At 40.0% G+C, this 15,022-nt stretch overlaps 1 protein-coding gene across 6 annotated transcripts in view; it reads right to left on the minus strand.

Annotated features, from left to right (window-relative positions):
• Positions 1-2,593: 2,593 nt before the first annotated feature.
• LOC139537196 (seizure protein 6-like) overlaps positions 2,594-15,022 on the minus strand; it is a 242,084-nt gene continuing 229,655 nt past the window's right edge. Inside the window, exons 12-18 of one of the 6 annotated variants that reach the window (XM_071338233.1) lie at positions 10,914-11,105; positions 9,741-9,935; positions 9,584-9,622; positions 9,354-9,462; positions 9,134-9,233; positions 7,430-7,441; positions 2,594-6,805 (exon numbers count right to left, since the gene is read on the minus strand). In XM_071338233.1, the coding sequence (XP_071194334.1) occupies positions 6,776-6,805; positions 7,430-7,441; positions 9,134-9,233; positions 9,354-9,462; positions 9,584-9,622; positions 9,741-9,935; positions 10,914-11,105 (677 nt within the window). In that variant the 3' untranslated portion in view covers positions 2,594-6,775. Of the gene's footprint in view, positions 6,806-6,997; positions 7,506-9,133; positions 9,234-9,353; positions 9,463-9,583; positions 9,623-9,740; positions 9,936-10,913; positions 11,106-15,022 lie in introns of those variants that run through there. The other 5 variants (XM_071338236.1, XM_071338231.1, XM_071338237.1 and 2 more) reach the window with 5 other exon arrangements.

Raw genomic sequence — 15,022 nt, forward strand, 5'->3', positions numbered from 1 at the left:
AGAGGCAATCTGTAATTTCAATTAAGACATTAATGAGTGAGCTAGGATGGAAGTAATGTTAGTCAATATAAATATTTGTTTAGATATTGAAATGTACAACGACAGAATATAGAACATGGGCCGTTCTTAAAGTGTTCTCCCTGTACACCAAGTCAGAACCGTAGGATAAATAAAGGGAGCATATAAGCAAACAATGAAAGCTCTTACAATATTCTATGGTTACATTTCTCTTAAACAGGTTATAGGGTAGATGTGCACCACCAAGTCAGAACAGTAGGTGAAATTAAGAGGGGTAAATAGATCAAACTATTAGGGTGAGGCCCACAGGCCACTAACATCTTACTACACATCATACACTTAGCATTACTTTCTTACCTACAGTATACATATATCCCTGGCATACTACATCATTTATGCAGCAACATACAATACATTTTTGGACTCACCTTGTTGTGCTGTGCTCACTTGAAAAAGTAGGTGGTGCGGCGGTCCTTCGTGAGCAAATTTTGTCATCAAAGTCTGGCATTCTCTGGATTTATGGTGCTTTCAAAACATCTGGAGGCCGGATTTACAATTCCGAGTTGGATGACCATTCAAAACATATTTTCCCAGTCGGAGCTTGTTGTCGCGCCCTGACCGTAGAGATCCTTTTTATGTCTCTATTTTGGTTGTTCAGGCCGTTAGTTTGGGTGGGCATTCTATGTCTGGTGTTCTATGTTGTCCTTGTTTTGTATTTCTGTGTGTTTGGCCTTGTAACGCTCTAGGTGTCGGGGTGTGTGTGGAATCAGACGCAGGAACAGCAGAGCTTCAATACGTTGAGTTTAATTCCCAACCCGTAAACCAACAATGTCCAAACCGGACTACTGGGTGTCAAATAAACACCTGTCTTCAAACATGAAGACAAAACCATTACACAAACACGAACCACTCCCGAAATCCAAAGAAACAGACGAACAATCCCGCACAAAGAAGCAGACAGGCTGGCTGACTAATAAAGCCACCCTGATTGCCAATTCCCTCAAACCAGGTGATACACATAAACACATAAGGAGGGGGAGGAAAAAGAGTCAGTAGCAGCTAGTAGGCCGGTGACGACGACCGCCGAGCGCCACCCGAACGGGAAGGAGAGCCTGCCTCGGTTGAAGTCGTGACAGGCCTGGTATGGTTCTCAATCAGAGGCAGCTGTCTATCGTTGTCTCTGATTGAGAATCATACTTAGGTAGCCTGTTCCCACCTGTGTTTGTGGGTGGTTGTTTCCTGTTTAGTGTTTGTTTCACCTTTCAGGACTGTTCGTTTGTCGTGTTTGTTGTTTTGTCAAGTGTTGCGTATTTTATTAAATAGTATGAACACTTACCACGCTGCACCTTGGTCCTTTTCTCCTTCTCCCGACGATGTGCGCTACACTTGTTTATTCCCGACTTCCCAGTTGTCTTGAACTCACTGAAGTCAAGTTTTCGCAGTTCCGAGTTAACAGTTGTTTTGAGCGCGGCACAAATCATGCTTCATTGAAAGCATGGCCGATGTTGACTGTTTATCAATTTAAACTTGGAAAAGAGCCCCTTGATCCCAGATTTGACACCACACAGACACTGTCACTGATTCCTTTCAAACCACTCATTGAATTTGCGATTTCCAACTTGTTGTGTAATGTTTATGTCCAATGGCCGAAGAGCACCGGTTCGTTTTATCTATAATTTCTCTTCATTATTTCTCTTCATATGACAAGGATTCAAAATGATTTGTCAGTAGAATGTCAACTTTATTCATGATGATGACTGCTAGCTAAGATTTTGAAAGTATGATGTTGACATGATCAGTCCAATCAAAGCTGCTGTACATATAACGTGATTTGATATCATGTTATCTGTGGCCAATGACCTTGAGCCTTCTTGGATGGGCACTTCTAACTCTATGGCAGCACCCGAAGGGCTAGAATTTTTGAGGTCTCCTCTTAGACTTTGTGGTGAAGTAGTGTCCCCATGAGTGCTGGCTTGCCCCACCACCACAGAAAGCACTGAGCTAGGCTGAAACACCTGCGTTTTAGAGCCGCTTTACTCAAGAAAACAAAAAAGAGACAATGTTTGTATGCGCCTTTATTAACTCAATGATATATATTATTTTTTACATTGTTTGCAAACTGATATGTGACAAGTATTAATGCCAAAATAACATGCAAAACAGGCATATATTTTGTGTTATTTGTAAAAACAAAACAAAAAAAATTCTAAAAATGTAGGGCTCAAAACAGGTGGGGCAGCACAGAATCACAGGTCCCCACTGCTTACCTGGTATATAAATCCATCCAAATCACTCCCTATGGAAATGCATGCAAAAATATGGATATCCTGGAGAGGAATTAGGCAGTGTGTGAGTGCATAAATAAAGTTGTGAAAACTGGAAACTGAGATTAAATTCCTTATGACAACCCCCCCAAAGGCAAACTTGTGGCACCCACAATAATCTTCAGCTTTATTTACAAATGTCTGTGTCAGAGTGAAAAACGGTGCATAACTTATTTATAACATTTATTAGTATTTAATATCATGGTGTTTATCACATCTAATTCACAAGAAATTAAAGACAAACACATAGGTAAATAGATATCTTGCCAACTTTATTTGTATTATTCTTCTCTTTTAACATACCCAAAGTCAATTGACTGACTCACTCATGTAAAGGTGCATTTCACATTTATTTTGGACCATCAATGCAATCAATCAGCAGGATATGACAGTTCTGTGTCAGAAAAAGGTTCTTAATTTCTTGCAATTCTCTAAATAATTTTTAAACGATCTGACTCTCTGGGAATGTTTCACAGTAATGCAGTTCTTTTTATTCAGATTTTGAGTAATAAAATATACACCCACCATACAACTTACTCTGAATTTACAATTGCTGGGCAATCATCGTTTTGTACTAAACAGTGGGGTCCGGAATTATTGATACCCTTGATAAAGGTGAGCAAAAATGACTGCATAAAATAAATTATTAAAATACTAAGCTAAATTGTATACAAACAAAATTAACAAGTAATGTAATATTTAGTAATAATAATAATAGTCAAAATGTAATAATAGTCAAAATGATTAAGACACCTGTTTTCAATACCTCACCTTGCAAGAATAACGACAGCCTTTAAAACAAATATTTTACGAGTTGGAAAACACATTGGGTGGGATCTTAGACCATTCCTCCATACATAATTGTTCCAAATCCTTGATATCCTTTGTCTGTGTTTATGGACATATCCCTTCAATACAAACCACAGGTTTTCAATGGGTTTTAAGTCCATAGTGTAGACTGGGATGGCCATTGCGAAGTGTTCATTGGAAAATGTTAACTAATTTCAGATTTTTAGTACTACAAGCTGTGGTTTAAATTTGAAAAGGGCAGTCCATGAGCATCTGTGCAATAGATATCTAGGATCTGTAAGGATTCTGTAAGGAGGAATGATCCCTCCCAATGTGTTCTCCAACTCATAAAACATTTTAGAAAAAGGCTCAGTGCCATTAGCTATTGAAAGGTATTGAAAACAGGGGAGTCAATCCTTTTGACCCCTACCTTTTTGAGGAATTAAACAAAAAAAACAAAGTCTATTTTTCTGAGCAATTGTATTGGTATAAACTAATATAATTTCCCACTTTTTTGTTGCATACAGCAGCTCAATATTTGAATGAGATATTTTATACAGTCATTTTTGCTAATCTTTATCAAGGGTGTCAATAATTTCGGACCCCACTTAATGACCAAAGAGACTGTACATAATGATACCAAAGAAGTGAGTACATTTAACATTTATACAACAAAGATAAACAATCAAAATAAAACCTGTTGTGACTTTGCAAACTCAAATTGGACTGGATTGGATTGTTTATTTTACAAAGAGAAGAAAAGTACACAAGGTTTGAATATCTGACATGCTGTTTGATGTCAGCAAGTGTTGTGGTTGGAGTTCAAGACTTTAAAGCTGCAGTATATAACTTTTTGGTTGACCAAATTGACATAGAAATGTGAGTGATAGATCTGTCATTATCGTTGAAAGCAAGTCTAAGAAGCTGTAGATGTGCGCTATTTTTATGCTTCCCGTTTCGTTTTCGATTCTTTTACTTTCGGTTTTGTACACCAGCTTCAAACAGCTGAAAACACAATTGAAAAATATTTCGCAGCGGTTTAGATGGTACAATGTTTCTCTACACATTAGATCACTTGTTTTGTCACATGAACTGAAATTAAGCAAACTATTAGAATTAGAACAACCAGGAAATGGCAGAGCGATTTCTGCATATTGCACTTTTATGCAGTGCATTTTCTTGTGTGGAAAGACAAAAACTAATGACAGCAATGAACAAGGGGTGGCCCATGAGCATTCCTATGTACATGAAGATGGTGTACTTTACGGAATAGCACTTTGTAGAAGATGGCATATTATCTTCATGGCCTCCCTTCATTGAATTAATGCATACTCTCAATGCAGATGGCTTGACAAGAGAAAGCTGTTGGGATTTGACATTAGTTTAATCAAGGAAATAGTGGAGTATTCACCAACTCTATACCAGCCATGAGGAGGAGCATAACACTGTGGGCTATACATTACATGTACACTACCGGTCAAAAGTTTTAGAGCACCTACTCATTCAAGGGTTTTTCTTCATTTTGACTATTTTCTACATTGTAGAATAATAGTGAATACATCAAAACTATGAAATAACACACATGGAACCATGTAGATACCAAAAAAGTGTTAAACAAATCAAAATCTATTTTAGATTTTAGATTCTTCAAAGTAGCCATCCTTTGCCCTGATGACAGCTTTGCACACTCTTGGCATTCTCTCAACCAGCTTCATCTGGAATGCTTTTCCAACAGTCTTGAAGGAGTTCCCACATATGCTGAGCACTTGTTGGCTGCTTTTCCTTCACTCATTCCAAACTATCTCAATTTGCTTGAGGTCGGGGGATTGTGGAGGCCAGGTCATCTGATGCATCACTCCATCACTCTCCTTCTTGGTAAAAATAGCCTTACACAGCCTGGAGGTCTGTTGGGTCATTGTCTTGTATAAAACAAATGATAGTACCACTAAGCCCAAACCAGATGGGATGACATATCGCAGCAGAATGCTGTGGTAGCCATGCTGGTTAAGTGTGCCATGAATTCTAAATCAATCACAGACAGTGTCACCAGCAAAGCACCCCCAAACCATAACACCTCATCCTCCATGCTTTATGGTGGGAAATACACATACAGAGATCATCCGTTCACCCACACCGCATCTCACAAAGACAGGGGTTGGAACAAAAAATCTTAAATTTGGGCTCCAGACTAAAGGACAATTTTCCACCGGTCTAATGTCTTTTGCTCGTGTTTCTTGGCCCAAGCAAGTCTCTTCTTCTTATTGGTGTCCTTTAGTAGTGGTTTCTTAATGCAATTCGACCATGAAGACCTGATTCACACAGTCTCCTCTGAATTGTTGATGTTGAGATGTGTCTGTTACTCTGAAGCATTTATTTGGGGTGCCATTTCTGAGGCTGGTAACTCCAATGAACTTATCCTCTGCAGCAGAGGTAACTCTGGGTCTTCCTTTCCTGTGGCGGTCCTCGTGAGAGACAGTTTCATCATAGTGCTTGATGGTTTTTGCCACTGCGCTTGAAGAAACTTTCAAAGTTCTTGAAATGTTCCAGCTTGACTGACCTTCATGTCTTAAAGTGTCGTTTCTTTTTGCTTATTTGAGCTGTTCTTGCCATAATATGGACTTGGTCTTTTACCAAATAGGGCTGTCTTCTGTATACCCCCCTACCTTGTCACAACACAACTGATTGACTCAAATGCATGAAGAAGGAAAGAAAATCCACAAATTAACTTTTATGAAGGCACACCTGTTTATTGAAATGCATTCCAGGTGCATTCCTCATGAAGCTGGTTGAGAGAATGCCAAGAGTGTGCAAAAGCCGTCATCAAGGCAAAAGGTGGCTATTTGAAGAATCTCAAATATAAAATAGATTTGGATTTGTTTACCACTTTTTTGGTTACTACATGATTCCATATGTGTTATTTCATAGTTTTGATGTCTTCACTATTATTGCACAATGTAGAAAATAGTAAAAATAAAGAAAAACTTTTGACCGGAAGTGTATATTTATAGTTGTTTTAGCACAGGAAATGTCTCTCAACAAAACTGTGAGTCAAATTGAATAAAACACTAATTTGTTTCCTCAAGTCGCAGACACCCTCATATTAGACAGGCAGGTTATTTACAAAGTGATATTGAAAACCCATATATAGACTGGATGGTTGAATTATAGTAGCAAAATTGAAAAATACAAATGTTCACTCAAGGTAAATGTGAAATTGATATTTGGACAATGTTCAAACAACTTTGGGTCATTTTGTATTTTTTATGTATACTGTATATTTCAAGACCCTTGCCAACGCATAAACCGTACATTCGTTCTTCACATTTCTTATGTAAATCTTAAAACTGAACTAAATGTATCCCCCCATAATGTTACCAGTCCTGGGCTCAGTTATGAAATGAAAATGTACAAACACTAAAGAAAGGCCATCTGCGTCAAAGGTCTACAAAAATAACACCATGTTGATCCACCATCTTTGCAGTTTGGGTAGAAGTCCTCTGGAAAGACATATTTACAAAAGCCCACAAAAAGGAGTGAATTAAGAGAAAGAGGAAGGAATAGGAGCTGAAGTCATTGCAGGAAAGATGAGAGGTGCAGAGAGGGTCCCAAAAAGAAACCCCTGAATTCCCCTAGCTGTAAGGTCTTTAAATGGTCACCTCATAATCTCCTTTGCCCTGTAAAGACCAGACAAATACACTCATCAAAGGTTCTTACTAGCCAAAAGCTTTAACTCTGTGTCATAATAACACAGCAGTTTCTCAGTCATTGAAGTTAAAAGGTGAATTATGAAAATGTGACAGAATATGGTCAATGGCCAGAACTGAATCATGCAAATCGTGTAGAAATAAAAAGTAGAAACAACATGATCAGAACAGAAATTATTTAATATTGTTTCAAACTGATTGACAAGAGAGTGCGAGAACATGAAAAAGACAGGACATCAGTGCAACAACAATAATGTAGTAAATTTAAGCTTCACATTTCACTGACACCCCATACTTTACTTTCATTAACAGTGAGATGTTATGTAAAGGTATTTTATTTTCCAATTGAAGTTAATAGTACATGTTAGAGAGAGAACGAGAGAGAAATAGAGAGAAGGAGCGATGAAGTGAGGGTCAGGGAGCTGTGTTGTGAGGAACCCCACAAGGTGTTGACTGAAGTGACTGAAGTGTTGACACCAGTTCGGTACAGTGGACAGCTGGCTGGAAGTGGATGCAGTGACAGATGACAGTGGTTGAGGTGTAGTTTAGGTGTGCCCTTTAAGATGGACAGTCGGCATCAGAAGAAGGCCTTACCTCGTTGTTCTTCTGCAGGCAGCCAAGGAGGGACAGACAGACACAGTCATTAGTAATCACAGAACGCCTGCCGGGGCTGATGGGAAGAAGAGGTGGAGGAGGAGAGTGTGGTCCAGTCAAAATGGAGTCCAGAACATGAAAGTAAAGAATGAGAGAGACACAGCATCCGCTCAAGTCACACAGCACAGTGACTAATAGGACATTCCCCCACAAAATATTTTGAATCAAGGGCATGATTCAAGTCAGATGGTTTATCAAGCACAAAGTTGCTGTAGTTTAGGAGAATGATATGCATCACTAACATTTGTAACAGAGATGATGAATAGTTTAACACAACACAATAATAGACATGGCAGCATTATGTTGCTTGAACAATGTGCCTGTGACATCGCACAACAAATCCAACACTCACATTAAATAAAACGAATACATTTAAATGACCTGACAAATACATGTAACTAATATATTTGTACACAAAGCTATATAGATATGAAGGACTTATGGACAAAGGAATATGTAAGACAAGTACAAGAATTCCTGACAAGCTAAATGTCAAATCTAAGGATTTTGGTTGTTATTTTAAGTGCTCTGAAATGTTGTGTGCAGCACATAAAAGTAATGTCAATACTAAGTGTAGATGTAAATACGGTCTATTATTGTACATTAACATTTGTTATAGCCTATGTGATTCAATAACAATCATTTATAATAGGGTCCAGGGGTGCAACTTTCACTGGGGACGGGGACTGGGGATGGGGGATAGGGGGGTGGGGACGGTTGGGAACAGGGGGGGGGCATATCCCTCCCCCCCACATTCTGAAATATAATTTTTGCCCCCCCCAGTTTTATCATTGGAATGTGATACAAAACAATGTAAAGATGTGTTTCAGGACCACGCGGACATCTCCGAGCAGTCGGGTAGGCTGTTTGGAGTGTTTTGTTTGGAGTGTTTATCCGACTGGATTAAAAAAACTTATAACACAAAATAATAATAAATATGTCCCCCCCACTTCTAAAACCAAAGTTGCGCCCCTGATAGGGCCCATAAATGCACACTTTTCAAAAGCAATTCAAACTAATTAATGGATAAGACTCAATGAATGCACAACTCAATCCCATGTGAATGACATAATGATGACACAAAGATGGAGGAGCTTTAAAGTGTCTTTGAAGTTGACATAAAGCATTTTTGTTCAAGCTTTTTCACCTTCATGCAGTAAAATATTACATTCATCTATCCAGAAGCATAGTCCGAACAGAAGCACTGTGCAAAGCTCAAAATGGATCCTACAGAGGTCATCATAAATGGAAACGCATATGTGTAGTGTACTACATCTGTCCCTTATCCAATCCACTGATTGAGTGCTTGTACAGTCCTATTGATCCACTGAAAATGCATTTGATACTCATGCAAAAACACATCTTTTTATAAAGCTTTAAAGCTAAGTAAACTGTAGGGCTTCCACGCTTCAAAGTTGAGAGAGATAATTTGTAGGTGCTTGTCTGCATTCAACACAAGACACCAAATTGAGAGGCACAGCTCAGACCCCCGTGGCTGCGGTGGGAGATGGTGTGAAGAGTGCCCTCAGCTGGTTAAACATGAGATGACAGGCAGACAGATGACGATGAGATGGATCAGGACAGGACTATGGTGTTCTGGGAGTCCACGTCTCGGAGATTCATGTGCATGACATCCATACTTACTCCTGTCTCATAGATTGGGTTATTAAAGGCAGACTCCTCTGTCATGTTGTCATATGGCGGCAAGGATGATGTTGGCATTCTGATGGTCTTCCCCTGAAGTCTGAGGGCAGAGAAACGCAAAGAGTCTCGAAACTGCTCTGAGGCCTTCAACTGAATTACACATATTATCAATTGATGGGTGTTATGCAGTTACTTCCCCTTCTTTCATTCTCATACTCACTTTGCAAAGTAGAGGTAAATCCCCAAGATGACTAGCAGTACAACCGCAGCAGGAATCAGAACAGCAATGACAATGTTGCTTCCTTGCATACCGTAGTCAGGACTAGCAACTGAATAAAAACATAGAATATGCATAACTAGAAATGACCTAAAAACAAGTATAGCATAAGCACATCTTCTATTGGCATCACCATACTTCACACTGTGGTTACAACTAGCTGATATACTTACCATCCAACTTGCGCTCGTTCAAATACTGCGAGGAGGATGCTGGAAAAAAGAAAGATCATTTTCATGTGTACCCTGATAATTGTACACGTCATGGAACTGGGCGTCATAAGTTATTCGAAGTTGAGGCATATGTGTGCTATGGAAGCAGACAGTGTACCGCTACAGGCAGGTGGTGTGCCGCTCCACTGTGACGGGTGTCCAGGGACACAGCGGATGGTGGGCTCCCCCTGCATCTCATAGCCGGTACGACAGGTGAAGCTCAGGGTCTCCCCGGCCTGGTAGAAGGCCTTTTCTAAGCTCTGCACGCTGGTGGACGGGGCGCCAGGGTTCCTGCAGGGCTCGTACCTCTCCGCTGCCAGGACACACACACACACACACACACACACACACACACACACACACACACACACACACACACACACACACACACACACACACACACACACACACACACACACACACACACACACACACACACACACACACACACACACACACACACACACACACACACACACACACACACACACACCATGGCTGTCACTATGGGTGTGTCAATGTCTCTTAGACAGCAGAGTGCCATTATCAAATGCATAATTTCCAACATAGATACACATACTGCCACCACTTACATCAGGCAGCTACCTCACTTTGTGTTTTCCCTCTATGCAAAAGTAATGATGTTTGACACAGGCAGATGTGGCTATCAATAGGCACGATCTCATTGTGCAGATAGTTCCTGACCTGACAACCAGTGTCAGTCCCTCAGCTCATTTCCCCATTGTAATTTACCTGGGACAGTTTCCAGCCTGTCTAATTACTTTGAAACAATGAAGAGACTGTCTTATCACCACTCTGTTTGAACAGCAGGTCCAGCTCTTATTACATAGGCCATATTGATTCTGCACCTGTTCTCTCTAGTTCTCTCCTCAAGTTTCTCCCCTGCTAATTGGCTATACTTGCTGTGTCACGCATCATCTTCCTCTCAATAGATCATTCTCCAACAAGGCTTTTTATCTGAGGCAGGGAGTAAGGAGGACGGAAGGACAGGTCATCAATGCTTTTGGAGGGCTTCTGGAGGTTAGGTGGAAGAAATCAGCATGTCATCTCAGGCTACAACTTTGCAGAACGTACTGAGACCATCCACAAGATCCCCTGGCACAGAGTTCTCTGAGTTATCTCAAGGAATACTGCGGACTCTTGAAAAACAGTGCTGATTGTTAGAGAGGAGGACCATGACGAACCTGGTTGAATAAAATGAACGACACTGTGTGTGTGTGTGTGTGTGCTCGTACGTGTGTATTTGCTCAGATACAGTTTCCTGACTTACGGTTACACTTGGGAAGCCTCTCACTCCACTTGGGGTTAGCTGTGTCTCTGTTGTAGCAGGTGAGCAGTGTGCTTCCAGACAGGGAGTAGCCCTTATTGCACACATACTGCACCGTTGATCCCACCATGAAGCGGGATCCCGTCAGCACTCTCCGACTGTGCTCCACAGTCCCCGGGTCCGGACATGTCATTACTGATCATACACAGACACACACACACACACACACATGCGGAAAACACAGGCAAATGTATAACCACTCCAATGCATAACCACTACAGTACAGTATGTTCACGATCATCATTATTAGTCAAGTCACACCACAGGGCTGGATATTGAAGCCATCCAGGCATAACAGCCCACAGCCCAGGGGACCTCCACACACAAAGAAAAGCACTGGGTCTGCCTGTAACATATGTATCAGAGATGTGCAGATGGATCGATGTCACTAAACACACAGAGACTACTTCCAGTAATGTTACACACTGGAGGATGGGTTTGAAATGTGCCACAAAACAACAAGGAACCCATACAAAATGGAGGTTCTTATAACTGTGGTTTTCATCTGTAATTGACTGTATTTAAATGTAAAGTAAAGTAAGATTTGAATATTGCTTAGTATGATGTAGGGTTGAATGGCGGGAACCCGGTTACCGAGATTTACCGCCCAAAACGACTCTCTTTTCCCGGGATAAATAACTACGAGAAACCGTTAAATGATAATAAATTATTTATAGGAACAGCATGGTGTGAAATGGAACTATTAAATGATTTGCGATGTCTAAATCTGGCTACTCTATGGCCTCTGTATGATGACTCATCAACGCTCAGGGTGCATGTAGACCTACTGTATCATCTCATCATGGTAACTGTTTTTCTTGTGACAGGTATGTGACAGATAGACTATGCTACAGTAATATAAAGACAGAATGCCTATCTAATTTACCCATCTCCATCTATCTTTCGGGGTCACCTTATTTTTTAATTGTAAAGATATCTTATTTTAAATTGCAGCTGTAGAGTTTTAAAACAGCCTATCATTCGAATATCGTTGCTTTAAATCAGTGCATGCTGAGCACTCGCGCAGTCTTTCTCGCTCTCCTTCAACTCCATTCAAATTGCATCCAAAATAGATAATCCTGTTCTAGATTGATACTATATAGCCCTTTATATAATGTCCGAGCCTACCTCTTTCAGGCAATACATTCAATGCAGTATTAGCCTTATATTTAGCTAATTAATGATGGGTTATGCATAATAAGTTTCTAACATATAGCCTCTGTCTCTTGCACAATATCTCAGGGGCTCAACCATTCAACCACATAATGAAATTTCATTTTTGTAACCCCTCCCCCCCCAGTTTAATAATTGGAATGTGATACAAAGCAAGGCAACACGGTCTGGTAGGCTGTTTGGAGTGTTTATCCGACTGGATAAAAAATTAAAATAATAACAATCATTTTTATGTCCCCCCCACTTATAAAACCAAAACTGCGCCGCTGCATGCACCTATGCTCCGCTGGCCTCTCCTTAAAAAAAGCTTCTTAGCTCTTGGAGTCCCATGCAGGGAAAGCTAGACTAGAATAGATGCTGGACATTTTTATTTTATTTTATTTTATTTCTTATAGCAATAGAGTATTTGAAGAGGGACTTAAAGCCTTATTTGGTGAATGTGAAATACAGCAGCCCAATAAACATGCAATGGCTGTAGGCTATAGCAGTTATTTATTCAGACCCACAACCATTCAATCATTGTGAAGAGAAGTGAAAGGCTTCTGCATCTGTTATTAGAATGATGACGATAAGGACAACAAAACTTATTTCATTTAACTGTTGAAAGCGAGGAAGGAATGAAGCAACAATAGAGAGAGAAAGAGGAGGTAGGCTAATAACATTAGGCGAAATATTATGAAAGGTACAGTTGAAGTCAGAAGTTTACATACACTTAGGTTGGAGTCATTAAAACTCGGTTTTCAATCACTCCACAAATTTCTTTAAAAAAAATTATAGTTTTGTCAAGTCGGTTAGGGCATCTACTTTGTGCATGACACAAATAATTTTTCCAACAATTGTTTACAGACAGATTATTTCACTTATAATTCACTGCATCACAATTCCAGTGGGTCAGAAGTTTACATGCACTAAGTTGACTGTGCCTTTAAACAGCTTGGAAAATTCCAGAAAATTATGTCATGGCTTTAGAAGCTTCTGATAGGCTAATTGACATCATTTGAGTCAATTGGAGGTGTACCTGTGGATGTATTTCAAAACCTACCTTCAAACTCAGTGCCTCTTTGCTTGACATCATGGGAAAATCAAAAGAAATCAGCCAAGACCTCAGAAAAAAATTGTAGACCTCCACAAGTCTGGTTCATCCTTGGGAACAATTTCCAAATGCCTGAAGGTACCACGTTCAGCTGTACAAACAATAATATGCAAGTATAAACACCATGGAACCACGCAGCTGTCATACCGCTCAGGAAGGAGATGCGTTCTGTCTCCTAGAGATGAACGTACTTTGGTGCGAAAAAGTGCAAATCAATCCCAGAACAACAGCAAAGGACCTTGTGAAGATGATGGAGGAAACAGGTACAAAAGTATCTATATCCACAGTAAAACGAGTCCTATATCGACCTAACCTGAAAGGCCGCTCAGCAAGGAAGAAACCACTGCTCCAAAACCGCCATAAAAAAGCCAGACTACGGTTTGCAACTGCACATGGGGACAAAGATTGTAGTTTTTGGAGAAATGTCCTCTGGACTGATGAAACAGAAATAGAACTGTTTGGCCATAATGACCATTGTTATGTTTGGAGGAAAAAGGGGGATGCTTGCAAGCCGAAGAACACCATCCCAACTGTGAAGCACGAGGGTGGCAGCATCATGTTGTGGGGGTGCTTTGCTGCAGGAGGGACTGGTGCACTTCACAAAATAGATGGCATCATGAGGTAGGACAATTATGTGGATATATTGAAGCAACATCTCAAGACATCAGTCAGGAAGTTAAAGCTTGGTCGCAAATGGGTCTTCCAAATGGACAATGACCCCAAGCATACATCCAAAGTTGTGGCAAAATGGCTTAAGGACAACAAAGTCAAGGTATTGGAGTGGCCATCACGAAGCCCTGACCTCAATCCTATAGACAATTTGTTGGCAGAACTGAAAAAGCTTGTGTGAGCAAGGAGGACTACAAACCTGACTCAGTTACACCAGCTCTGTCAGGAGGAATGGGCCAAAATTCACCCAACTTATTGTGGGAAGCTTGTGGAAGGCTACCCGAAACGCTTGACCCAAGTTAAACAATTTAAAGGCAATGCTACCGAATACTAATTGAGTGTATGTAAACTTCTGACCCACTGGGAATGTGAGGAAACAAATAAAAGCTGAAATAAATTGTTCTCTCTACTATTATTCTGACATTTCATATTCTTAAAATAAAGTGGTGATCCTAACTGACCTAAGCCAGGGAATTTTTACTGGCATTAAATGTCAGGAATTGTGAAAAACTGAGTTTAAATGTATTTGGCTAAGGTGTATGTAAACGTCCGACTTTAACTGTACTTATGCGTTAGCCTACTAATTATACAAATTGCTTTATTATATTTAAAAAATATAATCTAATCCGCTAGCCTATACTTGTAGCTTTGTAGGCCGCATGTGCTGCACCAGAATCACATGTTTTCTTCTGCTTTATCATGGTTTGAAGATGCATAATTCCAGTCCATATAAAACAGTATAATACAATACAGTACAGTAATACAGTACACACTCAAAAATATTAGCCTACTGGAGCTAGTTTCATTTATTTACCCAAGAGAGCATATAGCTAGCTACATCTATGGGCTTTTATGTTTTTCTGTTGTGCATAATGTGGAGTAGCCTATATCAGATATGTATTGGACAATGGCACAATCGTTTGGGAATTTTTGGGCTTGGGCTCATTAAACGTCGTTAATATATGACTCATCAGACTCAGGTAGCATCAGGTTAGAATTGTCATGCTGATCAAAGCTCTAGTCAAATCCCGACATATTTATGCTTTATAATGCTTTTGAATGACACTTTCGGATTTGGAGGGAAATACCGGGTTACACGGGAGAAAAGGGATTTATT

This window comes from Salvelinus alpinus, chromosome 13 (genome assembly GCF_045679555.1).
Source record: "Salvelinus alpinus chromosome 13, SLU_Salpinus.1, whole genome shotgun sequence".
Taxonomy (NCBI): Eukaryota; Metazoa; Chordata; class Actinopteri; order Salmoniformes; family Salmonidae; genus Salvelinus; species Salvelinus alpinus.